The sequence below is a fragment of the Enhydra lutris genome, unplaced genomic scaffold (assembly GCF_002288905.1).
Source record: "Enhydra lutris kenyoni isolate GAN:26980312 unplaced genomic scaffold, ASM228890v2 scaffoldscaffold59, whole genome shotgun sequence".
In the NCBI taxonomy this organism is placed as follows: domain Eukaryota; kingdom Metazoa; phylum Chordata; class Mammalia; order Carnivora; family Mustelidae; genus Enhydra; species Enhydra lutris.
Window position 1 is genome coordinate 5934373 of NW_019154143.1, and position 26647 is coordinate 5961019.

At 39.6% G+C, this 26647-nt stretch overlaps 1 protein-coding gene across 7 annotated transcripts in view; it reads right to left on the reverse strand.

Annotated features, from left to right (window-relative positions):
- LOC111158355 (putative ATP-dependent RNA helicase DHX57) overlaps window positions 1-26647 on the reverse strand; it is a 58633-nt gene that overhangs the window by 21053 nt on the left and 10933 nt on the right. For 4 of the 7 annotated variants that reach the window (XM_022520342.1, XM_022520340.1, XM_022520343.1 and 1 more), the window contains exons 3-13: window positions 24223-24381; window positions 22777-22962; window positions 21642-22480; window positions 19684-19862; window positions 18124-18245; window positions 16255-16450; window positions 15578-15702; window positions 11450-11583; window positions 10268-10322; window positions 7664-7869; window positions 3161-3277 (exon numbers count right to left, since the gene is read on the reverse strand). In XM_022520342.1, coding sequence (XP_022376050.1) covers window positions 3161-3277; window positions 7664-7869; window positions 10268-10322; window positions 11450-11583; window positions 15578-15702; window positions 16255-16450; window positions 18124-18245; window positions 19684-19862; window positions 21642-22480; window positions 22777-22962; window positions 24223-24381 — 2318 coding nt within the window. Of the gene's footprint in view, window positions 1-3160; window positions 3278-7663; window positions 7870-10267; window positions 10323-11449; window positions 11584-15577; window positions 15703-16254; window positions 16451-18123; window positions 18246-19683; window positions 19863-21641; window positions 22481-22776; window positions 22963-24222; window positions 24382-24525; window positions 24847-26408; window positions 26586-26647 lie in introns of those variants that run through there. The other 3 variants (XM_022520344.1, XM_022520346.1, XM_022520347.1) reach the window with 3 other exon arrangements.

Below are 26647 nucleotides of genomic sequence, written 5' to 3' on the forward strand. Positions count from 1 at the left end.
CCCGGGGGGCACCTGGGTGGCTCAGTGGGTTAAAGCCTCTGCCTTCGGCTCAGGTCATGATCCCAGGGTCCTGGGATCGAGCCCCGAATTGGGCTCTCTGTTCAGCAGGGAGTCTGCTTCCCCCCACTCTCTGCCTGCCGCTCTGCCTACATGTGATCTCACTGTCAAATAAATAAATAAAACCTTAAAAAAAAAAATGGAACCCTGAAGGAGGCAAAAGATACGTTTGAGGGTTAGTTTCAACACTTCCTAGTTTATAAAGCATGTTTACATACACTTTCTCATTTGATTCTCACAACTACCCATTAAGATTATTAGTACCTTCAAAGTGACTCAGTACCTTGGCCAGGCGACAGAGTTAAGAGTGGGGCTTGGACACAAACCTAAGGCTTCGGGCAACAGACCCATGTTCTTTCCATTACACATTCCATGTTCCTCTCTATTAAAATTTATAAAATTTATAAAATTTATAAAATTTATAAAAACAAAATTTAAGAGTGGTAAAATTGGCTCAGGTCACCAGCCCCGCGATAGGCTCTGTGCTCAGTGGGAGTCTGCTTAAGTTTTTCTCTCCCTCTCCCTCTGTCCAACCCCCACCCTCCCCATGCTCACTCTTTAAAATAAATAATTTTTTTTTTTAGATTTTATTTATTTATTTGAGATGCTCCATGTCACAACCCCGACATCATGATCTGAGCGAAAACTAAGAGTCAATCACTTAACTGACGGTGCCACCCAGGCAAGCCATAAATAAATTAAACATTAAAAAAAAGAAAAGGGTGGTAAAATAATCTATACAGATGGGAAAAATCTTTTTGTCATGTTTTTATGTGCCTCCTGATCTGCTCTGCCCTTACAGCTTGGCCACCTGTATTGGGGAAACCTTTTTTTTTTTTTTAAATAAAGTAAGCTCTACACCCAACCTGGGGCTTGAACTCACAACCCCAAGATCAAGAGTCACATGCTCTACTGATTGAGCCAGCCAGGGGCCCCTGTATCAGGGATATCTTTAATATTCACAAATCTATCAGAGTCCCTACTCACTACATTTACTCTGCTTTGAATTCAGGTAATCTTCCTTCCTTCCTTCCTTCCTTTCTTTTTTTTATTAGAAAAGCGATAGAAGTTTATTAAGTGAAGATACAGAAAAAGTTCTCAAGAGTGAGAGGGGTCCTGAAAGGGTTACTACAGGGTTGTCAATGAGGGCCTTTAGGGTCTCAGAAAGCTAACCAGGGAACTTAAATTGTTTTAACATCTCTATTGATCACACCTTCAATGGCTTACTTCCTTTTTAGGGGCTGGTTATTCTTTTGTTGGTCACAGATAATTATCATAAAGACACCCACCTACACAACCCACCCTGTATGCCTAGGCCAGGGTGGTCCCCCAATGAATTCGTGTAAATTTCTAACAGTTCTTTTTGTCTGCTATGCCTGATGTTTCTCAACAATCACCTTTTCCTTTGGGATGAAACAAGACATCCAGCCCAGTGACAATGCATTAGCCAACACTGACTACTTGCCAAGAAGTAACAAACAGCGCACTTCAATCCCTTCATGTAGCTCCTATGTGTCTACACAATATATCATGTAATGACTATGGTCTAAGCAGAGGAGGGTGGCCATTCCCACTTCCTCAAAGCACTGTGTAGTGAGCGCATAAAGGAACTGTTTGATCAACTTACGATCCGCCAACAGTGGCTGCATCTATTCATGCAACGAATATTTACTCTGTACCTAAATATTCCAGGTGCCGTCCTGGGCTCTGAGGAACACAGTGGTGCATGATAAATCCTTATTCTTAAGGAGTCTGCTTTCTACTTAAGGAAACTGTCAGTAAGCAGAACTAAAATTCTGGGTATTGTGAAGTGCTATAATGAAAATGAAAATCACTTTTGGGTATCATGACGGTGTAAGGGATGGGGGTGAGAAAACAGATAGGGTGGTCAGAGAAGACTTCCCTAAAGAGAAGATATTTGACAGAAGCTGAGTGATGGGAAGGATTCAGTTATGAGAAGATTTGGGGGATAAAGGACTACAAGTGAGGTTAAGAAGGCCACTGGGATGGGAAGACAGTGAGTAAGGGGAATTTAGTGATTGCTCTGGGTCATGCAGCAGCAGCAGTAACAGTGAGCCTAGGAATAATAATGACGATGCATGTTATAATTATAATGTTACCATTCTTAGGGGTAGAATCTACTGGGCATTAACTATATGCCAGGCACTATACTAAGTGCTTTGCATATGGTTTCTTTCTTACTTTTTAAAAAAGATTTTATTTTTAAGTAATCTCTACACCCAACAGTGTGGCTCAAACTCACAGTCCTGAGATCAAGAGTCACATGCTCCACTGACTGAGATAGCCAGGCGCCCCCTATATATGGTTTCTTTTAATCCTAAAAACAGCTATATGTCAGAGGAATTATGATTCTCTTCATTTCACAGGCCAGAAAACTGAGGTAGAGCAAGGATAAGGACTTTATCTGAGACTAAACATTTCTGAGTAGCAGAGCTGGAAGTTTATCAGACTCCAAACCCAGTTCTACTACCCCCCACCCGGCCCTGTGACCTCCATGTACAGAGTCTTCATGGACTTCAAACACTCATCACCAGACTCCCATCTAGCCTGGGGCTCAGGGTTTACCATATGGATCACCCAGGCCTTCTTTTCAGCTTTCTTCCTTTTGGACTTTGTATTAGTAACATCTTTTTGTTCAGCAGGAACCCAAAGAGTGCTGAACAAAAAGGAGTGGGTGGAGACACCTGGGTGGCTCAGTTAGTTAAGCCACTGCCTTGAGCTCAGGTTGAGTCCCACATCGGGCTCCTTGCTCAGCGGGGAGCCTGCTTCTCTCTCTGCCTCTTCCTGCCACTCTGCCTGCTTGTGTACTCTCTCTCTCTCTCTCTCTGACAAATAAATAAATAAAATCTTTAAAAAAAAAAAAAAAAAGGAGTGGGTAAACCTCAAAAAGTAAAAGGTAAAATTCCCCCCTGAAAAGCCTAATAACCAACGTTACGTACAATTGGGGGTGGAAAAGTGAAGGTGGGGGTTGGGGCAGGGCTCCAGGCAGGGAGGCTGCCCCCACAGCACACACTATATCTCAGTGAGAGAACTGCTTTCCCTTTTGGCCGTCTACACACAAAGGAAGACAAGATGAGTTTACCTGGAGGGTAGGAGTGCTTTCCATCTACAATCCACTCTAACAAGGCCTCTATTAATTCAAGATTAACCTTTTCGAAATCCATGATGGACATTGTTTTGATGACTGATTTGCTAAGCCCTGAAAGAAAAGTAAAAATCAGCAGGATAATTATACCTTATTAAGGACAATGTCGCCTGTGAACTTGGTGAGTCTCTTGATTTAATGACACAGATGTTGTTCACATTTATGTAAGGAAATGAATTGTTTTCTTCCAGTCTCTCAAAAAAATACATGCTGGCTAGGAGCACTTTTTGCTTGAACAGTGACTCAAAGAACATGCACCTGACCCTGCCGGAAAGGCCCAGATCGGCCACGTTTTCCTTTCTTCCTTCCCTTCTTTAATCTGTCACACATTTATTGACAATTTAAATCCTAGAAACAAAATTCAAAGTCAAGTACACTTTGGAAAGCCCTTCCAGATTCAACCAAGTCATGAGTCAGATCCGACGGAAGTCCAGGTAACAGTGATACAGGGAAATTGACGGACAAAGACCGCAGCTTTCACAAACACCCTCACCACAGTGACTCTTAACCTTTAGGTTCCTTTGAAAAAAGAACAGAAGTGCTGGATCTTCCTGAAAAATACATGTGATTTTAATGGCTTCACCAACAATCCCTGAAGTCTAGTCACAGACTTTCAGGTTAGGGTCTCCAGTCTCCTCCTAATGTATCTGAGGCCCTAGTGAAAGATGCAGTTCTTTGGGCTGTACTGTGTGCCTAAGCTCTCTTGAAAACAAACAGCAGAGTCTTGGGAAGACTAACTCCTCAAAGACCGCTGGCCTTTCTTCTCGGGGCCTATTAATAGCCCATCGCCCTGAATATAGTCTAACTGGGACAAAACAGCTGCAGGCTGTATGAAGGAAAGGAAGCTTCCTATAGTATGCTGAAAAGTTTGAAGAGTGGCAAAAGCAGTTTTAAATAATGTTGTTCTGGCAGTGTGAACCCTACATAGGTCAAACCTGAAAAGAGGTGGGACACCTGGGTGGTTCGGTTGGTTAAGGGGCTACCTTCTGCTCATGTCATGATCCCGAGGTAATGGGATCGAGTCCCACATTGGGCTCCTTGCTCAGCGGGGAGCCTGCTTCTCCCTCTACCTGCTCTGCCTGTTCTGACTGCCGCTCCCCCTGCTTGTGTTCTCTCTCTCTCTGACAAATAAAACCTTAAAAACGATAACAACAAAAACCGGAAAAAAAAAAAAAAAGCAACCCAAAAAATACAAAAAGAAAGGATGTGGTTGGGTGTGGAGGGCAGAGAAGGAATCATTTTTATATGTCAAGATTCCAAAGAGCACACTTTTCAAAAAGGAGAAAGGATTAACTACCAGAGAAAAAAGAAGTGAAAATAATTTTTTAAGAATAGTTTGGTGGTTTTTGCTAATCAATTATATACTTAAGAGGACTAATTATTACTATTTAACTAGAAAAAGTTTTAAAAATAGAGCTCAGAAACATTATTTAATTTTCTGAAAAGTGAGAGAGCCTTGAGATCAACTAGATCTGGTCTTTTTGATACAGGGAAAGGGAGAAGCCCACCACCACACAGAAGCTAGTGGTAGAGCCAGGTTTCTTAACCCCAAACATTCCATCCTCCTCCTTCAGAAAGAAGTTCTCAGAAGTACTTTTTGAACTTTGGTAACCTGTGTGCTTGAAATTAGAAAGGCCTGGCTTAGATCCAGGCATAATTTATTTTATTTATTTTTAAAAGATTTATTTATTTTAGGGGCACCCGGGTGGCTCAGTGGGTTGAGCCTCTGCCTTCGGCTCGGGTCATGATCCCGGGGTCCTGGGATTGAGCCCTGCATCGGGCTCTCTGCTCAGCAGGGAGCCTGCTTCCTCCGCTCTCTCTGCCTGCGTCTCTGCCTACTTTGTGATCCCTGTCTGTCAAATAAATAAATAAAATCTTAAAAAAAAAGATTTATTTATTTTAGAGATAGAGAGCACAAGGTGGGGGAGGGACAGAGGGAGAGGGAAAGAGAATCTCAAGCAGCCTCCACGCTGAGCGTAGAGCCCGACATGAGACTCAATCTCACAACCCTGAGATCATGACCTGAGCTGAAATCAGCAGCTGGATACTTAACAGACTGAGTTACTCAGGTGCCCCATCCAGTCATTATTTTTGAAGAAAATTCTGAAGTTTCTAAAATAATTCTGAAATAATTTAATAGAATAGGAAATGGGAATTATCAGCTGGTGTGATGTATAGAAAGAACACAAATTTTTGACTCAGACATATTTTAATTAGAATCACAAATGTGCACTCACTAGCTGGGTGCTGTGCAGTGGATTTGTATTATCTCATTTAATTCCCTAAACAACTCCATTTTATCGCTAAGGAAACAGGTATGGAGAGCACAAAGAACTCGCTCAAGGAACTCCGCGCGAGCGAGTGAGTTGAACCCGGCTCTATCCGATGCAAGTTCATGCTCTCAACCTTACTTCTCAGGATGTTGGGAAGGTTAAGTGAAATAATGTTTAGGAGCTATTCATATCTTCCTAAACAGCAGAATAACAGCTAATTCCCTAATTCCTGGATGATTGCTGTTCCCTATGCAGGACTGGGAATATAGTCTTCAGAGGAAGGAGAAAAAGGAACACCCACTTGTCTCTTCTCCCATAGAAGCAGTAACAGGGGGGTTAGAGGCTCTTACTCCTTGAAAGGTAAATACATCCCCCCCCCAAAAAAAAGGCTAAGAGGAATTGGGGTGGCAGTCCAGGGAAAAGAGTGGGAAGGGAAGCTGAGACCTGTCTCTAGTGTAGGCTTTAGGGAAGAAAACAGAAGTAGCAACCTTGGGGTTTCTATGTGCTCAGCCCAGCTTATATGTACAGAAGACTATCCAGGAACAAAGAACAGTTAGGTGGGGTCTGGCACCTAACAGGAGGAGGAAGGAGCACCTAACAACATACATACAAATGCTCAGCACGGGGTGCCCCACAAAAGATGTTATTTGAAAAGCCCAAAAGTAATGCTAAAACTAGTGGATGAAATTTTGAGGCTATTACAGGATATTTAAATAGCCTCAAACATCTTTCCACAAATGACTTACTAACTATAAAGGGAACAAACAGTAACTACACATGGGAGACACCTAGCTGACATCACCTTAACCAAGTGATCAAAAATAATACCGTCAATAATGGGATAAACCAACGTCATATGCCTCCTGATATGATGTACCAAGAACAACTCAACATTGTTTCTGTGGTTTTCTTTTGTAAAGATTTTTAATTTATTTATTTGACAGAGAGAACACAAGTAGACAGAGGAAGGCAGAGAGAGGAGGAAGCAGGCTCCCCGCTGAGCAGAGAACCCGATGTGAGGCTTGATCCCAGGACCCTGGGATCACTACCTGAGCTGAAGGCAGCCACTTAACCGACGGAGCCACCCAGGCACCCGTTTCTGTGGTTTTCTAACCAAAGATAAAACCCAACAGGTTAGGTTTTCTAATCTAAATTTAGTCATAGGGAAACATTAGACAAAACCAAATGGAGGGACATTCTACAAAATAACTGGCCCAAACTCCAAAAAATGTCAAGATTTTAAAAGAAAAATACAGGCTGGGGAATTTTTCCAGATCAAAAGAAACTAAAAAATACACAACGAACTCAATATGTAATTGTGGGTTGGATTCTGGACCAGAAAAAAAAATAGCAATAAAGAACATTTTTTCGATAACTGGCAAAATTAGAATATTGACTATGGATTAAATAATAGCATTATATCAGTTAAATATCTTCATTTTGATCATGTCCAGTGCTTATGCTTTTAAGAAATACATATTAAGAGCATCTGGATGGCTCAGTCGTTAAGCGTCTGCCTTTGGCTCAGGTCATGATCCCAGGTCCTGGGATTGAGCCCTGCATCGGGCTCCCTGCTCGATGGGAAGCCTGCTTCTCCCTCTTCCACTCTCTCTGCTTGTGTTCCCTCTCTCACTGTCTCTCTGTCAAATGAATAAATAAAATCTTTAAGAAAAAAAAAAAAGAAATACATATTAAAATGTTAGGAATTAGGGGACACCCTATCTGCAACTTACTCAAAAGGTTCAGGAAAGAAATAGATACATGTGCACAGAGCAGATGATAAAGCAAATGAGGCAAAATAATAAAAATTGGTGAACTGGGGTGAAGGGTATCAGAGAGTTCACTGTATAGTTCTGCCAACTTTAATTTTGAATTCGCAATTATATCAAAATAAAAAGTCATAAAATGCTCAAGTATATATTTATATTTCACTATTTCCCAATTTTTCTATAATAAACACATCTTTCATAATCAGAAAAAAAATACCCTACTGGTAAATACAGTAACAATTCTATTTAATATGTGCTGGTACTGCTCTTTTTCTAAGTTTAAGGTTGTTCTGATGAATTAAGACAATGTAGCTATGAAACAAGAGCCATGTTCTTCTTCCTCTGGATCACCAGTTACCTTTGGCATAAGTGTACTATTCCCCCAGGAAACGTGTTACCTTTATAGCGGGCCAGGAGCTGCTTGAAATCTAACTGCTGGTCTGGCACTGCATCTTTGACAGAATCCTGGGGCTGGAGGTGAAGAGAGAGCCTCAGGTCTTCCTCTACTTCTTCAAATGCAGTTCTGCTGCGCCTTGCTCTCAGCTTCTCCTTTGTCATCTGCTTCGTGGAGCGCATATACGGGCTCCCGTCCTGTAACACATACCTGAGGACGGAAGACAAAGGAATGGGTCTGTGTGGATGTGGGTCTGCTGGTGAGAAATGAAAATTTTCACTGATTTACGTGCTCATTTGGCAGAATGTTGCTCTGTTCCTGCCCAATTTGTGTGCTACTATTCCACCAGTCCAGGGTTCTGCTGGCTGGACCCTGTTTCTGGGGAGGGAACACCCTGGAATGCTTTTGCTTCTGTCTCAAGATCATTCTAGAGGCAGCTGGGATAGAGGCAGTGAGTCTGAGTTTGCAGGTGAGAGAATAAAGACCCGGAAACTAATTGAAAGATTAATTTCCCCAGAGATTCCCATTCAATGGAAGGGGGAGGGAGCCCAGAGAATGACAACTGTAATGAGCTCCCTACATATGCTTACTGTACACCAAAGTTTGGGAGCCACTGGTTTGGGGTTTTTAGCTTGAGAATATTGTACCATTAAATAAACAGAGAATTAGCAGTGGGGCTTATTAGCAATGGAAGGTGCAGGGTGAAGGAGAAAAATTCTGAATTGAATTCAGGTGCCAGACATCAAGGTTATTCTACTTCTGGAACTCTGAGGTCAGGAATGAAGATAATGATCTGGGAATTCTTGGCACAGAGATGACATCTGAAATCACAGGAGTCTAATGGAGGGATGAAGGAGTTTTACAGTGAGAAGAAAGAGTGCAAGGATGAAACCATGGGGAGTCTTCAAGGTCAAAGAGTGGGAAGAGGAATCAGGGCTTTCAAAGGAGAAAAATGTTTGTATCCAATGAAAATGACTATTTTCTACAAATTACTGAAATTACAGACATCCTAATACTCACAGTATCCTGCAAGCTCCTTGAGGCTTGCAGGATGGTGATGATGGTAACAGCTAACACACATAAAGCATCTGCTACGCGCCAGGCTCAGTTCTAGGCACTCTGCAGCTATTAACTCCAAGAATTAATTAATTAATCAATCCTCATAACAATGCTGTGAAGCAGCTATTAATAATATGACCACTTTACATAGGATGAAATTGAGTCATAGAGAGATTAAGCTACTTGTTATTGTTAGTTGGTAAGTAGAGGGGATTTTATTTTTTTATTTTTTTATTATTTTAAAAAAATTTTTTTTTAGAGGGGATTTTTAAAAAAATTATTTATTTAAGTAATCCCTATATCCAATGTGCTCAAACTCACAACCCTAAGATCAAGAGTCACACACTCCTGTGCCAGCCAGACACCCCTTGTAAGTGGAAGCATTTGAGTGCTGGCAGTCTATCTGCAGAATTGGTCTTTTTCTTTCTTATTAAATTTTCCATGTATTTGGTCCTTCTTCATTTTTTTTTAAGTTTTTTGTTTTGTTTTGTTTTTTTAAGATTTTTATTTATTTGTCTGAGAGAGAGGGAGAGCGAGCTGGCGAGCACAGGCAGACAGAGTGGCAGGCAGAGGCAGAGGGAGAAGCAGGCTCCCTGCCAAGCAAGGAGCCCGATGTGGGACTCGATTCCAGGACGCTGGGATCATGACCTGAGCTGAAGGCAGCCACTTAACCAACTGAGCCACCCAGGCGTCCCGGTCCTTCTTCATTTTTTAAATACACCTCCTTCTTCACAGCTGTTTTGGTTCACAGCAATATTATGCAGAACGTACAGAGATTTCCCAACACCCCATTCCCCACATAGGCATAGCCTCCCTCATTATCACTATCCCCCCACGAGAGTGGTATAATTGTTCTAACTGATGAGCCTACAGTGGTACATCATGAACACCCAAAGCCTATAGTTTACATTAGGGTCCCAGTTAGTACTGAATATACAATATTGTCTGTAAATTGCAAATAATTTGTATAATAATAGCTGTAAAGGGAAAACAAAATGCTCAAGCAGAAAAATCAGAAGAAAAATGAACACATCTGTTAAAAACTTGGCACGCTGGGGCACCTGGGTGGCTCAGTGGGTTAAAGCCTCTGCCTTCGGCTCAGGTCATGATCTCAGGGTCCTGGGATCGAGGCCCACATCGGGCTCCCTGCTCGGCGGGGAGCCTGCTTCCTCCTCTCTCTCTCTCTGCCTGCCTCTCTGCCTACTTGTGATCTCTGTCTGTCAAATAAATAAATAAAATATTTGAAAAAAAAAAAAAACAACTTGGCACGCTAAGGTAAAATGATCATTTTTTTAAGGTTTTTTTTTTTTTTTAATTATTTATTTGACACAGGGATAGAGAGCCCAAGTAGGCAGAGCAGCAGGCAGAGGGAGAGGGAGAAGCAGGCTCCCCGCTGAGAAGGGAGCCTTATGTGGGGCTCGACCCCAGGACCCTGGGATCATGACCCAAGCTGAAGGCAGCCACTTAACCAAATGAGCCACCCAGGCACCCCTAAAATGATCATTCTTTTCAAAGACTTTCACCAAACCCTCATTAATGTCTTCCTTACCTTGTCACAGCAATTGCATCTTCCAGAAAAAACTGATCAACAGGAAATGTACGACCTAGAAGAACAAGAAAATAAAAGAGAGAAGCCTCAGAATACCCGTTCAATTATCTTGACATAAATAGTTGGCAAATGTAAAATTCTCTTAAAATAAAGTGTGGCGGGACGCCTGGGTGGCTCAGTTGGTTAAGCAGCTGCCTTCGGCTCAGGTCATGATCCCAGCGTCCGGGGATCGAGTCCCACATCGGGCTCCTTGCTTGGCAGGGAGCCTGCTTCTCCCTCTGCCTCTGCCTGCCACTCTGTCTGCCTGTGCTCGCTCTCGCTTCTCTCTCTATGACAAATAAATAAATAAAATCTTTAAAAAAAAATAAATAAAGTGTGGCACAAGGGATGGTTTGTTCTGTGGTCTTAAAAATACCGAAGGAAAAAAAAAGAGAGACAGAGAGAGAGAGAGAAAGAAAAACAAAAGCTTCTGATGATAGAAATTCCTAGAGTGGTTAGATTCCAGCTCGTAAAAAAACCCAGAAGTGCATAGATGCAGAGATGCTCATTTAGTAATAAGACTTTAAAAAAAAAAACTTTCTTTTTTTTAAACCTATTACACTTTTCTCAACCTCCCTTTCTTCCCCGCAGGGAACTCTGAACCATTCAACAACCAGAAAACATAGTACGATTATTCATCAAAATTGTCCCCAAATTACCCCTTTGGCAATCAATTGCAAAAGAACAGAGCAAAGCCCAAGGTGATAAATTAATCCCACAATGAGACTGTGAAAGCACCAGAAGATATGGACTATTCAACTTCACTTTCTCCCAGAGTAGACTACGCCCAGAAGTTAGCAGAATTCAGCAATGAACCAATATGCTTATACACAAAGACAACTTCTCTCTTTATGACAGATTACCATTACTAACTCATACTTTGATGTTAAACACAATGGAATGCTAGAAATCCTAATAACCTAGACTTTTCAAAAAAGCACAAGTAAAACTGAAATCTCTTAGCAAATAGACATAATGTTACTTCTTTATTTCATTATATGGTCATAATTTTATTTGTTACAAACGAATCACTTCTCTAGAAAATGGGTACATATACCTATTATTTTATATCTCAAATGATCTTTAAAAATAATTATATTTGCTTATTAGAACAGTGCATATTTAAGGATGCATTTTAATCACCTGGTATAGTAATAATTGGGCAGGAACTGAAATATTCTGAAAAGAGCTCAGCATTTAAAGTTGCACTCATTAGAATAACTTGAAGAGTTGGTCTCAGCAACACAATGTCCTTCAAGACTAGCAGCAAGAAGTCACTAAAGGAAATAAAAGAAACACCTGAAGTTCAAACAAATTCAATACATAAAAATGAATTAACTTTTGATGTATTTTTTAAAAAAAGATTTTATTTATTTGTCAGAGAAAGAGAGAGCACAAGCTGGGGAGTGGTAGGCAGAGGGAGAAGCAGACTCCCTGCTGAGCAAGGAGCCCAATGCGGGGCTCGATGCCAGCACCCTGAGATCATGACCTGAGCTGAAGGCAGATGCTTAACTGACTGAGCCACCCAGGCGTCCCAGTTTTGCTTGAATTTTTAATGAGAGCATGTTCTTGTACTATTCAGTTCTCTTTAATTTCATGAGCTAATTTAATTATATTTATGATTTTTTCTTTTTTAGAGAAAAGGAAATAATATAACAATAGGAAATGCTTCAGTAATTTATAGTACATCCATACTTTTAAAATCTCCTTATGCAATTAATAACTTCAAAGGCAGTGCCTGCTACTACGTTAACTACATCAAAGCAGCACATAAAACTCCAGTACTGTTTGCAGAGACACCTATCTTTGCCTACACATCTCTCCCCTAATGCCTAATATCCTCCCAGAGAAAAACAGACCAAAATTCCAACAGGTAATTATCATACAGGGGACAGAAACTATTCTTCTGGACATTTCTTTGATACTTGCTAAACATTTAGAAAAATCATTTCATCTCTACGATTGGGAAATTTATTAAAAATTTTAAACTAACAACTATAGCTTTGAATATAGCTTTCTATATTCAACCTTCAATCTTGTCTGTATTTTTATTGATCTCGGTTCCTGGGTTTTACTCCTGTTTTTTTTTTTTTGTCTTTTTCCATCTGAACTAGCAAATATTCCCCTACTTTTTCTTGTAATTTGTATACCCTTTTCCAGAGACTGGCATTTGTAAAAGCCCAAATCTCCCTTCTGCAGTGTGTAACTAACATTTATTTAGATGTTAAAATATTTTGAATTTTTAACTGTTGATATTCTATAAGTCATTAAGTTTCATAAAACCCTCACTTTTGAGAACATGATTGCTCCCAGAAGCCAGATCCAGTACTATGCTTCGGTTTTTCTGAGTTTACAGAAATGTAAAAGTTATGAAACCCAAAGCCATTCTTTTTTATTTTTTTTACTGGATCTGAAAATTTAATTGTGTTGGATTTCTAAAAGTTGATCGGTTACTTGAGGATACTCACACAAACCTCTTAGAGATTATCCTTTAAACCATAATGGCAACACGTTTATAATGGGAAATGAAACTTCTCAGTCAGCCAGATACTCACTTTCTCCCGAGTGCCCATTCTCTGCCTCTAGGGTATATAGGATATATTTTAGGGTGTGTTTCTGGGACTTCCATATCAGAAATCACATGGTGCTTGCTAAAAATGAAAATTTCTCATCTCAATCCTATAGAATGGGCCTTCTGGGGGTTGGGAAGGGGTCTGTGTTTTTAACAACCATCCTAACTGAGTTCTGATCGTATGGAAAAGTTTGACACATACTGGTTCAGGTCCTTGGGGTAAACGAATTCTAGATGGAGAGTCTGGTAAATTCACCCCTTCAAAAAATATTTATTGAGCACTTAAAATGTGACAGGTTCTGGTGTAGGCGTTTTAATACATGAATGACATTATTTTACATATCATAGTTATGTAATGTATTTTAATATCTGGTAGACCAACCTTTCTTAATTTCTTTTCTAAGATATTCCTAGCTATCTTATATATCTATGGAGGGGCTATATTCTTTGGTGGATCATCACTCTGGCTTTAGAGTTAAATGGCCTTAATTTAAATATCAGTTCCAGGGGCGCCTGGGTGGCTCAGTGGGTTAAGCCCCTGCCTTCGGCTCAGGTCATGATCCCAGGTCCTGGGTTCAAGCCCCATATCGGGCTTTCTGCTCAGCAGCGAGCCTGCTTCCTCCTCTCTCTCTGCCTGCCTCTCTGCCTACTTGTGATTTTTCTCTGTCAAATAAATAAATAAAATCTTTAAAAAATAAATAAATAAATAAATAAATAAGTATCAGTTCCATCATAGACACTTGAGAATATGGACTCCGAGAGAAAACAGCTCCCACTGAAGACAAGCTCGTGATTAGTATTTACAAAGCACTGGAGGAAAGCCAAAGCCATTCTTTACATTCAAAATTACACTAGATATCATTTCCCCTAAAACTTTAAATGTATTTTTATAATATAATCATTTAAAAATTATTAGTCTGGTTGAATGTTATATTTGATTTCCTCCTCCAACTTCTTTTAGTGAAAAAATTTTCTTCTTTCAAATGTTCACTTGAACATTTACCTGCAAAATGAAATGATTTACTATTTGGTTTTTCCCCCTGCTATTTTCTGGAGTCTCTACAAAAAAATTATTTGCCCCTTACAGATTCTCAGGTTTTATGTATAGTCGTTTAATATTTATGGGGCACCTGGGTGGCTCAGCTGGTTAAGCCTCTGTTTCTCTGCTTCGGCTCAGATCATGATCTCACGGTCCTGGGATTGAGCCCTGCATCAGGCTCCCTGCTTTCGGGGAGCCTGCATCTCTCTCTCCCACTCCCCCTGCTTGTGCCTCCCCCTGCTTGTGCTCTCTCTCTCTCTGTCAAATAAATAAAGAAAATCTTTAAAAAAAAATAAAATAAAATTTACTATTGTTGTGTTCTAGGAATTACTTCTTTTTATTTTGATCTATTCTTTTTATATGCAAGTCTGCTTTCCTTTAGTTTCTAATTACCTCATATTTCCTATTTACTAGTGTATCAGTGTATTTATTTCTTTGTACAAATAGTTTTCTAAATTCCCTGTTCAGTTTTCCCTGTTCAGTTTTAAAAACAATTTATCAGCAATAGTTGGGGACTCTTCATGTTCGTTTTTTTCTTTTTAAATTTTTGCTATTAGCTATTTTCTGCTTTTCTGTCAGTCTGCCAACTTTACTTAGACTTTGTTTATTCTCAAAATATTTATAATAGTATAGTCCTTTTTGGGAAAGTCTAGTAATTATTACAGAATTGTCTTTTTTTCCCCACTAGTTTTTGTTGTTGTTGTTGTTCTAGAACATGATCCACAAACTGTGACAAACTATGATAAATGCCATCTATTTACTTGGCCCTTCCTTTTAAAATATTGAAGATTTTGATTTTATACCAACTCTTTAATGACTTCTAATTCCATTAAAATAAATTCTAAATGCTTTATTGCCCAGGGTATACAAGGCCCTGGAAGATCTGGCTCTTCCCTTTTCTATCTGCTACTTTCCCCCTCGTTTACTACAACCAGATGCAAGGGCATTCCTCCAGTTTCTGGGATCATGAAGTCCTTTCCCACTGCAAAGTCTGTGAATGCTGGTTTTGCTCCCATCTGTCACATGGGATGCCTTCTCATCCTTCTGTTTTTTATTTAATCATCATCTCTTGAGAGACATCAGCTCTGGCCATCTCATGGATCTCTCTCCCCAAAATACATCATCCTATTTATTCCTTCTGAGTACTTACTCCAATTCCTAAATCTTCATTTATTTGTTCATTATTTGTTTTTCCTACCAGACCATGAGATAAAGGAGAATGACACAGGTTTGTTTGCTATAGTATCCCCAGCAATTAACAGATCCCTTGGCACTTAAGACCATCTTAATAAATGTATGCGTGACTGTTAGGACTAAATGACTGACCAAATGAACAAAGAAGGAAACCCATCTATCAGCTACTGTGTGCATTAACCTGTTATTCCTGCTAAGTACAGTGCCCAGATCAGCATGAGGCCCAGGAGGGTGTTAAGTATCTCCTGGTAGAAGATGTCCATCTAACAGAATGACTCTTCTAGTGATGAACATGTGCCCTCCTAGCATTTCTCGTATTCCAGACCTTGGAGGTAAGGAAAGCAGTGCCTCTTCTCTAACTTGGGCCTCTCTGTGGTCTTCCTCTCTAGTTCTATGAAACCCAACTGGAAACAGAACAAAATGATTTCACGTGTATGGCTAGTTGTTTAGAAAATCTTTGGTTTACCTTTCTTCTGTCCTCTCATGAACTTCATCAACGATGATATGGGTAACTCCTTGGAGAGCTGTGTCTCCTTCCAGCCTTCTCAGCAGGACACCCGTGGTGCAGTATAACAGCCTGGTGGCTGAGGACTTACACAGGAAAGGGCATAGAAAGCATTCGTGGAATTTTTGCAAAAAGGAAACACTTTCAAAGCCAATATAGCAAAGCCATTCTGAATAGATAGGGACAAAGAATCTTGAAAACATCGGCAGTTGCATTTAATATGAAACCACACTAAATGCACAGCTTCTTGCTGGCAACAACAGTAAAAGCTTTTGTATTTTATATCAAAATTTTAAGGCTCATAAAAAGCATTCAAAAATTATTATAAAATATAGAAAGAAGAGTGAGTGATGAACTCAATTCTCCATTTGTCCATTCTTTATTTGGTTAAATGGATTAAGTCCCAGGTTTAAGAGTAAAACAGCACTTACTAGATCATTTCTGTCAATGAAGAATAAAAGGTCTTTATAGAGGAAATGAAGCATACCCAAGTAAGAGTTATACCAAAATATTTCTAAAAGGTTTTCAGCTATATTAAAGTATATATCCCAGCTCGCCTATGAGTCTCCAGACTCCAAGAACGCTTTATACATGAAAACGAAATTTCTGTTATCAGGAAACAGGCGGAGTATACAAACCTTGACACTTTCTAGCCGGATCTGGTACCCCACAGTCAGACCCACTCTTTCTGTCCTTTCTTTAGCAACACGTTCAGCAACAGATATTGCTGAAATTCGTCGGGGTTGGGTACAGATGATGTTAGCCACTTTCTCAGGTGGTCCATTCAGAGAATCATCCAGAATAAACTGAGGAATCTGTGTAGTTTTCCCACATCTGTATATCAAAACAAATGAGTTATAAAATGAGGGTTTTCAAGTGCTAGTTAATAGAAAAAAAGAACCATGTGCAACAGGGAAGTGAGAAAGCTAATTATAATAAAACTTGTTCAGCTTCATTTATCTTTTAAACCGACCTGCTGACTTGTTACCTACAGCTCATAACTGCTAGGAATTTGCACTTGGATTCACAGGACACTCATAATAGCTTAGTATCATTTATAAAATTGGGACAATTAAGCAGACATTAGATTAAGTTCTGCAAACACCTCTAAGAATATGAACTCTATATTTGAATCCTAAAGAAATGGGAGTATTCTCTTATGATTTTATGTATTATCTTATTGATTTGGCTACAAGGGGACTGAAGCTAAAAAGATAAGAAACTAGAAGATCTCAAATCACTACTGTATCAGTGAGTCTGGGCACAAATGTAGTTATTAGGTTGAATACCTCTGAATATAGAACTAAACTAAGCCTACAACCTGTCTCTGTTAAATAAGTTTGGATAACATATGAAAAGTGTAAAACAGGAAAAATAGTATGTCCTAAGTTATTCTTATAAGAACAAGTAAAAGCTCTAAGGAAAGCAGAATAAATTTAGAAGAGGAAAATTTCCAAGTTAAATGTTCTGGAGGGGTGCCTGAGTGGCTCAGCTGGTTAATTAAACAGCTGGCTCTTGATTTCAGCTCAGGTCATGACTGCAGGGTCCTGGGATTGAGGGCCCCCCATTGGGCTCCACGCTCACTGGGGAGGAGTTAGTTTGAAAATTCTCTCTCACTCTGCCTCTGCCCCTCCCCCAGCTTGCATGCAAACACATGCTCGCTCTCTTTCAAATAAATAAATCTTTTTTTTTTTTTTTTAAGATTTTACTTATTTATTTGTCAGAGAGAGAGAGAGAGTGAGAGTGAGAGAGCATAAGCCCGGGGAACAGCAGGCTGAGGGTGAAATAGGCTCCCTGCTGAGCAAGAAGCCCCATGTGGGACTTGATCCCAGGACCCTGCATCATGACCTGAGCCGAAGGCAGACGCTTAAATGACTGAGCCACCCAGTCGTCCCAATATTTTAATACAAATAAATGTTATGTATGTATGTATGTGTGTATGTATAAATGTTCTGGAACGATCCTTTACATTAAAAAATGGGCCTGTTAAAAGCATTCAGTAATGGTGCATTCAGAGGTGCAGTCAGTTAAGTGTCTGACTCTTGGTTTCAGCTCAGGTCCTTATCTCAGGATTGTGAGATTAAGCCCCATGTTGGGCTCTGTGCTCAGCGCAGAGTGCTTAAAATTCTCCTTCTCCCTCTGTTCCTCCCCACTGTGTGCTCATGTGCTCTCTCTCTCAAATAAATAAATATTTTTAAAAAAACTTAAAAAAAAAAAAAACGTTCAGTTAGACCTTTTGCCTTAAAATTGTCTCAAGGAGAGGTGTACAATGTGTATAAATTCCTGGACAGATTTCTGAGTTTGTTTTGTTTTTCTGTAATTTGGGTCTGTTGGCTCCAGATCTGTAATATTAGGTTTTTGTGAAATATTATTTCGTATCTGATCAGAAAAAAGCACAAATAATAAGAGTTACCCGTTTTTTACAAGTAAAACTGGTTATTACCATAACCAGGGTACATACCATATTCATGGATGAAAGCCGCATTACAAATAAATTGCATTCTTACCCCGTCATACCACTTATAACAAGCACTTGGTGCTCGCTCAACAATTTAAGAATGGTTTCTCTTTCTTCCCAAGCAGGGAGTGATTGTCTTTCTTGCAGAATTGACTGGAACTGTCTGGAAGCCTAATAACATAGAAGATAAAGCATCAGTTAGATACTTTGAATCATCTTTCACAAAGCTCTGAGTATTGAATCCCATAGCTTGACCCAGCCTTTCTGCTCTTTCTTTAACAATTTGTTCAGGGATTGCGGATTTGTTAGGATTGGATGTTGATGACTTCAGTCAGAAGGCTGCTCAAAGAATCAGCTGTGGAATCTTTATGGCTTTCCTACATCTGAATAAACTGCAAGATCTTATAAGAGAAATAAGCCATCTTGCTTAGCACTATCATGCTCTTCCTAGCAGAAGTCTCTACACCAGCACTGTCTGATAGAACTTTCCATGTTCATGGAGATGGTCTGTATTAGCACTGACCAATATAAAAACCTCTGGCTACACATGGCTAGTGAGCACTTGAAATGTGGCCAGTGTTACTGAGGAACTGAATTTTAACTTTATTTAAGTTTAATTTAAATTTAAACGGCCACATGTGGCTAGGGGCTACCCCATTGGACAGCATAGTTCTATACAACATCAGATTTTTACTAAAGTCAGTAACAGTAAGAGCACTCATGAAAGGGTTCTTTTTGGCAGGCATCACATCTATGTAACTCAGTCTGACTTCCAATGGTCAGTAAACATTGTAGTGTATGTTAAAACTAAAGATGTATTTTTGAAATTTATATTAACACATCATTTTCTGCATATAATTTTATTATATAAATTTATTACCTCTGAACACAAACTGATCAAATTCAAAGTGGAATTTTTTGTTTCTACAGTCTTACTATTTACTTATGGTGTGAATTTCTATTCACTTTGACATTCTACAGCTGTTGCACTACAATATGCTATAGTGTTATACTGTGTCAAGAATCAGAATCAGAACTTCACAATTAGAAGAGCTGTTAGACACATCTAATCCAATCCCCAAAGTGGTTAAACAATCTTTTGTCCTACACCCAACTCTGCCCTAAAAGTTCACTCATTGGTTCTTTTAAAATAATCTTCTTGTGAATGGGATAAAACATCATGGACTTGAGGAACAGAAAGTTAGCCTGAATCGCTGCTGCCACTAGTAACTATGTGATCTTGGGTAAGTTAGTTACCCTGCGATTCTCTGAAGTGGGGTAAGGGCCCCTCCTTAGCCTTCTCCTTTCTACACTATCTTTTTCTAATGTAAATCAGCTTTAATTTTGATTTCACTTATCAGATCATCTATCAGAGTACCAAAGTCACATGATTTCGAGAACATTTGGTATATATGTGCGTGTTTCATTTCACCAGCCTTTGGATTTTCCAAAACTATCTAGAACATGCACCTAAGTTTGCTGTGGCATGCAGAAACTTTGACCACTCAGAGTTAAAGAGAAACAAAAATATACTAGGGACTTCCTAATTCCTAATCCATTCACCCGGACATTAGGAAGCAATGCTAGCCAGTCTCTCAGAATACCCTACCTGTTTTATTCGGAACTGCTTGCAGATTTTAGCATTTTCAGCATGTACTGATTTTGCCTGCCAGTCATATCTTTTGGAAATCTTTTTCTTAAGGTTCACATAGCTTTCATTCTCCACTATAACTGGTGCAGGACCTTCATCCTCATCTGTCTCCTCCTCAGGTTCTGATTCTTTTTCAACTTGAAGGGGATAAAAGGAAACATTTTCGATATGGAGCCCTTTCTTTAGCAAAGGAGGAAAGTCACTATCTAATAAAGTAACAACAAAATCGTTTAAGATGGAGAAAAAACTTAAAAGCTTGAGTAAAGCAGGTTCATTCATTTCAAACAACTACTACTGCCAAAGAACTTAAAATGCACCTTCAAATGAATTTAATCAAGTACAAGTGGCTGTTGCTAAACCAAATTAAAAACAAAGAAGAAAAACATCATGGCACACCTTGTTAATTTCATAGATTCTTCACATTCAAGGAATTAACTGAAAGTTTCAACTATTTGCAAGTGTTCCTAAAATCTCATGATATAAAACAATCCAGATACCTATCACATGATAAATCAGTAAACAAAATATGGCATGTTCATATAATGGAATATCATTCAGCAATAAAATGAAGTACTGATACACCCTACAATATGAATGAGCCTTGAAAACATGATGCTAAGTGAAAGAAGCCAATCAAAAAGCCACGTAGTGTCCGATTCCATTTCTATGAAGCTTACAGAATAGGCAAATGCGTAGAGACTGAATGTAGATTCATGGTTTTCAAGGGTTGAAGGAAGGAAGAAATAAGGACTCATCACTAATAAGCTAAGTATGGGGTTTCTTTTAGGGTTAAAAATGTTCTGGAATTCGACGGTGGTCACAGTTGTACAACTCTGTGAGTATACTAAAAACCCACTGAATTGTACACTTTGAAATTAAGGGTGAATTTTATGGTAGGTAAATTTTATCTCAATAAAGCTATTACTTAAAAAAGTCCATGCCAGGGGCACCTGGGTGGCTCAGTGGGTTAAAGCCTCTGCCTTCGGCTCGGGTCATGATCCCAGGGTCCTGGGATCGAGCCCCGCATCGGGCTCTCTGCTCGGCGGGGAGCCTGCTTCCTCCTCTCTCTCTGCCCGCCTCTCTGTCTACTTGTGATCTCTGTCAAATAAATAAATAGAATCTTAAAAAAAAAAATTAAAAAAAAAAAAAAGTCCATGCCACACCATTTGTCATTTCTCAAGGAATATATCTGAATCCCACATGCTAAAAGCTGCCGTTTGGGAGCAAGTGGCTAGTGAGTGAACCCAGCCATCTGTCCACCATCCCCATCTCAATGCAATTTCATTGTTCTCTACTTATTGATGTTTACCTAAGAACTCTTGTGAAATAATAAAAATTTGTTTCTCTCAAGAAAGATGGCAACAAATAAGAGAATTCTTTGCTGAACTTCGAACATGGAGTTTAATTGTGGTGTAAGAATCGGTACAGCAAATCTGGATTTCAATAAAGCCAGAAGATTGCACAAACATTTCTTTGAGGATTTAGGGATTCATAAATGTAGCCCTATGCTAATGAACTTTGGGGGACTAGGGTACTATAGCAAGAGAAATATCTCTAAAAACTCATTTGAAAGTCATTCCATGTAAAGCATCAGAAGTAAACACGTGAATCCAAAGGAATTAAACGGAACAGTTTTTCTCGGAAGATGCTCTAGTTCTTCCAGCTCCCAATTGCTTGAATAAACTTACATAACGCTACAAACCTTCAATGCAGAGAGCCCAATCATGGCACTTACAATTAAAGTCAGGCCACAGTTCAGGGGATTCTCATTACCTTTTGCCCATGGACTGAGGAGAATGACTTGCCTAAGATCACCAGGAGATCCAAGCACAGCCCTCGGAAACGCTGACTTCCTCAATCCACCATTCTGAACTCCCCCTCCACAAGGCCCTCCACGCAATCAAGGCCTTACATACCTTCAGGAATTTGATTTGAAGCAAAAGAATTATTTGGAATCACTGGTTTACGACAGACAGGATTATTTATTCTGGTCCCAGAGGATACCGGCAGAAAGTTCACAGGAGGGACACTGTACTTGTGATGGGTATTTGTCAGTAAATTGACTATTTCTGATTCTTCCTCTAAAAGGGTTATCAAAGAATACACAACAGGTTCTGAAGTTTCTGCAAATGTCAAGGCCTTGCCATAAAGGAATTCGGAAATATGTAAACGACAAGCCAGAGGTAGATTCTCATTGGTGGAATAAAATGCCACAAGAGGAGCTTGGTAAGGGTATTTGTGGTCTTTAGAAAATCGAATTTCGAGTTCATATAAAAAAGAGGCATCTTCGTGGGCATTAAGATGAGAATCATCTACAATTCTTTCCGCTCTTCCGACAATCTGATTTGGGGGCACTTCATGTTTGAATTTGCATCTTGATCCAAATTTACAATTTCCTTTGAGGTAAAATTTACAGACTTCAAGTGTAGAGTCCTGTGTATTTTTGGTACTTTCCTTTTGCTTGGATTTGCAGAATTTACTCGTCAAGTACTCCAGTTCTAATCCAATGGTCCAGACTCGGTTCTGAATTCTTTCTATAAATTTCTCTCCACAGATGGACTTGAGAGCAAATGCCTCTTCCTGCCGCTGTTCCACACACTCATCCAAGCTGACACGGGTAACTGCCTCCAAGCTCTTCATCTTCTCCCCAAATGTCTCTGAAAAACACTGTGTGAGCAGATGTTCTAGTGATGCCCCGACGTCTCCATCACAGAGCCTCAGGGCTGCCTGACAGCGCTCAGTGTCGAAGCCGTACCTACAAGTGTGAAACGCGACAAAAATATTAAGTAGTAGCAAGTCACAGAAGTGAAATTCATTTATACACGTTTGTGTGAAGTTATCACCATATATAGGTAGGATCTGTATTTTGAAAAAGTATCTCTGGTAATACTCCCTAATCACCTTGTTCTGAAAGAGAAGATATTAGACATGTATCAGGCACTGCCACAACCCACACACTAGGAAAGTACTCCAGAGGGGTAGTTGGGTTTATAGTATGATTTCAGTCTCTTCAGTTCTCCCCTAACTCCCATCAATGTTGAAAGCAATCACCTGGAAAGCTTCTGCACTGCAAATGTCGAGACGGTAAACTCTGGACTATGAGGCTCCATTGGGCCTGAGCCAGCATATTCCAAAGGGTCACAGTCAGGAACAAGGGAAGCTTCTCGTCCAGCAGACCAGTACTGTTCATCATCACACTCGGGTTCATCATCTTCCTCCTCCCCGGAAATGCCTCTTCTGCCAAAGGTAATATTTCTTACATTAGATACTAATTTCCATGTACTTCAAAGAATAATTAAGCAAGAGTCTAAGAATTTAGTTCAAGGAGCCAAAGGACCCAGGATCCTAACTATTCTTTTCTTTTCTTTTTTTTTTTTTTTTTAGGATCCTAACTCTTCTTTAGTCACTGATTTAAACCTTTTTTTTTTTTTTTAAGATTTTATTTATTTATTTGACAGACAGAGATCACAGGTAGGCAGAGAGGCAGGCAGAGAGAGGAAGGGAAGCAGGCTCCCTGCTGAGCAGAGAGTCTGATGCGGGGCTCGATCCCAGGACCCTGGGATCATGACCTGAGCCGAAGGCAGAGGCTTTAACCCACTGAGCCACCCAGGCACCCCCTGATTTAAACTTTTATTGATCTATTCATTTATATCCTGGCAATTAATATTCACCAGGCATTTATGACATGCCAGGTACTATGTTAAGGGTTTTATATGGTCTGTCTCTTTAAAAGTCTTCCCACTAATCTGATACTATTGGAATCTCCATTTTTCAGATGATCAACTAAAACTTAGAGAGGATTAGTAATCGCCAAAGGTTATACAGTAAAGAGCAACCAGAGATTTTTAACCAAGGCAGTCTGACCCCAGAGCCTATATTCTTAACCACGGAAGCCCTGGCTATTCTCTCTCCTCGTTCATAAAAACCATCCCTCATTTTTTGCTTGGCTGCATAACCACCTTTCCTAAATCTAAAGCAGATAAAGAGATTTATAGATAAGCTGGAGATGGAGCTGTTCACCACTGACCACCCATTAATTGTGGCGAATGCGATGAATTGACTTCTTTGACTGAAATCACAAAGCAAAACAGTCAAAGAGTCCAAGTTGTTTCTCTTTGGCAGACGGTTATGAGAAAGTGTATCCCTAAGCCTTCATCTCATCAACTCGGTATCTGCTCCTACAACAACACCGCTGCTTGTTTACTCCAAGGTTCTATTCAGGAGCCTGTTAATAAAGCAATTACTGAGTCTGTTTCAGCATTGTCCTCGGAAAAAAAGAGAAAAGGCAATTTGTACTGCTCGCAGATACTGCAATACGAACTCACTCCGAAACTGTTGCTGAATAGTTATTCTTGTTATTTCTCTCAGCTCACTTCCAACTAATTACATTGTCACCATAGGATCAGTATTGAAAAGTCGTCCCAAAGACACGTGGGACCTGCCCACTGCCAACACAGCTTCCTTCACATACGAATTTACTCAAATAAAATGATTTACTCAGATCCAGCGTCCGCGTCTTGCTCCTGCAGGTCCCGGAGAAGAGCTTTCACTTTCTCCTGGTTCTCAGAAGTCATGTACAGGGTCTGAAGGGGCACTTTGGCTTCGGGCTTCCATCTGGGGCGTGCCTCTCCTTTTCTTACACTACTGTTGCTAGGTCTGCAAAGGACACATTGACTTGGGACCAGAACTTTGACACTCACCCCACAGGCCCCAAATATATACAGCACCAGCGGGACTGTCAACTACCTTACAAATGGTAACAATGAATGTGAAGAATTCCTTGTTTTCCACAGTACTTACCAGACTTTATTATCTTGCTGCTGCTGGAAAAAAAAAATCTGATTAGATAATCATTAAATCTGGCTTCACTAACTCAAGAATGCTCTGGAAAAACTAATAGTAGGATGACTCCTGCTGGAATAGAGGACTTTCAAAAAAAAAATGTGTTACACACAAATATTATTTCATTCTATTTTGGGTACCCAATCTGAAAACAATGAAGGGTCTCATCTTACTTGTGAATATTAGGCCCTGCTTCAGAAATATTACCTAAATTATCATTACTTCCTCATTAAAAAAAATAATAATAAATACATGTTCACTGGAGAAAAGTAGAAAACAGAAGTCATTCTAATTCACATCAATTATTTTCACATTTATAAATAAAACTATACAGTATAATATAATCTTTTATATTTGCTTTATTTGCTTATCAAAATAAAACTGGTATTTCTCTAAGATTAAATATTCTCTTACAATGTGTTTTTTGTCATTGTTGTTGGTTGTGGTGGCGGTTTTTTGGTTTTTTTTTTTGACAGAGAGAGAGAGATCATACGTAGGCAGAGAGTCAGGCGGGCAGGTCAGGGGGAGCAGGCTCCCTGCTGAGCACAAGCCCGATGTGGGGCTCAATCCCAGGACCCTGAGATCATGACCTGAGCCGAAGGCAGAGGCTTAACCCACTGAGCCACCCAGGAGCCCTCCTACAATGTATCTTTAAATGGGTACGTATAGATATAGATGCAATGGAATTTACTTCACTCATCTTTCATTGTTAGATTTTAGATTTTTTTTTAGGGATTCTTTTTAATATTTAAAACAATAATAAATTTTAAAGTTTAACATTATTCACTAAATTTCTTTTTTTCATTTGGCATGTTTCATTATAAATTTTCACAAATCTAGGAAATGGAAGAAACTTTTTATGTTTAAAATCTCAATTCACAATATTAAGACTTTGAAAAGAACCACACATATAAACTTGCAACACTGGATAGCAAAGGAGAAAATATAATCGATTATGGTTTTAGTCATTTAGTCATAGTTTCTGAAAAGAAATGTTGCCCCAAGTCTATCATTTCTTCTAACGTTCTTTTCTTTCTTTTAAAGTAGGCTCCATGCCCACTGTGATCCTAAAGTCAATCCCTCCGTTTGTACACTGTATCCCAAAATCTTCAGTCTCCTCAAGGAAAGAATCCCAGCATTGTATTTTCCTCTACATCGTCAGTTCTTCATTCCTCTTGGAGCAGTCCCATCAGCACACACACATCCTGTGTAATTCTACCATCTTAAAAAAAAAACAAACCAAATTCTCCCCCTCAAACTATTGCCTTATCTCTTCTCCCTCCTCTGCCCTTTATTGTAAAACTCCTCAGAAGGGTTATCTAAATCATTGTCTTTGTCTCCATTTTCCTTCCTTTTCTCTCTGACACACACTACAATCAGGGCTTCTCCTCACCGACTATATCAAACAGCTCTTGTCAAGACCTATGCTCTAGATATATAATTCAGTGAGGCCTAAAACCAAAATTACAAGGAGAAAAATCAAACACTACACTAAGAAAATCGTGCCTCATCCTACTACCCATCAAGAGTCTTGAACACTACTTCAGTAACACTGTTACTGAAGCTAAGGTGCAGACATTCACCAGCTGAGGCCTTGGAGTAAAGCTGTGAGATAAGACCAAAATGGCAACAGAGAGAAGAGATCCTGTCAGCTCATCTTCTGCTAGGCATATAACTGTCATGCCACCTACAGAAACAGTGTAAGATCTGGCTTGGGATTCACAGAAAAGGGAGATACCAATGAAAAACTGAAATTACCTGATTCTTAGGAAATGGCAGGTGAGGGACATCTGGATTATAAACCTTTCCATGTATAAGATAATTTTCTTAGTTAATCTTACCCTGGTGGCCTGCATAACTGCAGTCCTCAATAAAACAGGAGTCTCCAATAATCCTGAATTCAAATGAATAAACACGATGCAAAAATGTGCAGCCCATTCCATTGGTTCAAGAAACTCCTGGCGGCCTTCACATGTGTTCTCCAGCAGTCTTAGGGTCATAACTAGATTACACAGCACCTTTGTGGGAATAAAGAAAATGTTGCATCTTCTAGGCCTGCTTAGGGGAAGTGATCATTCCT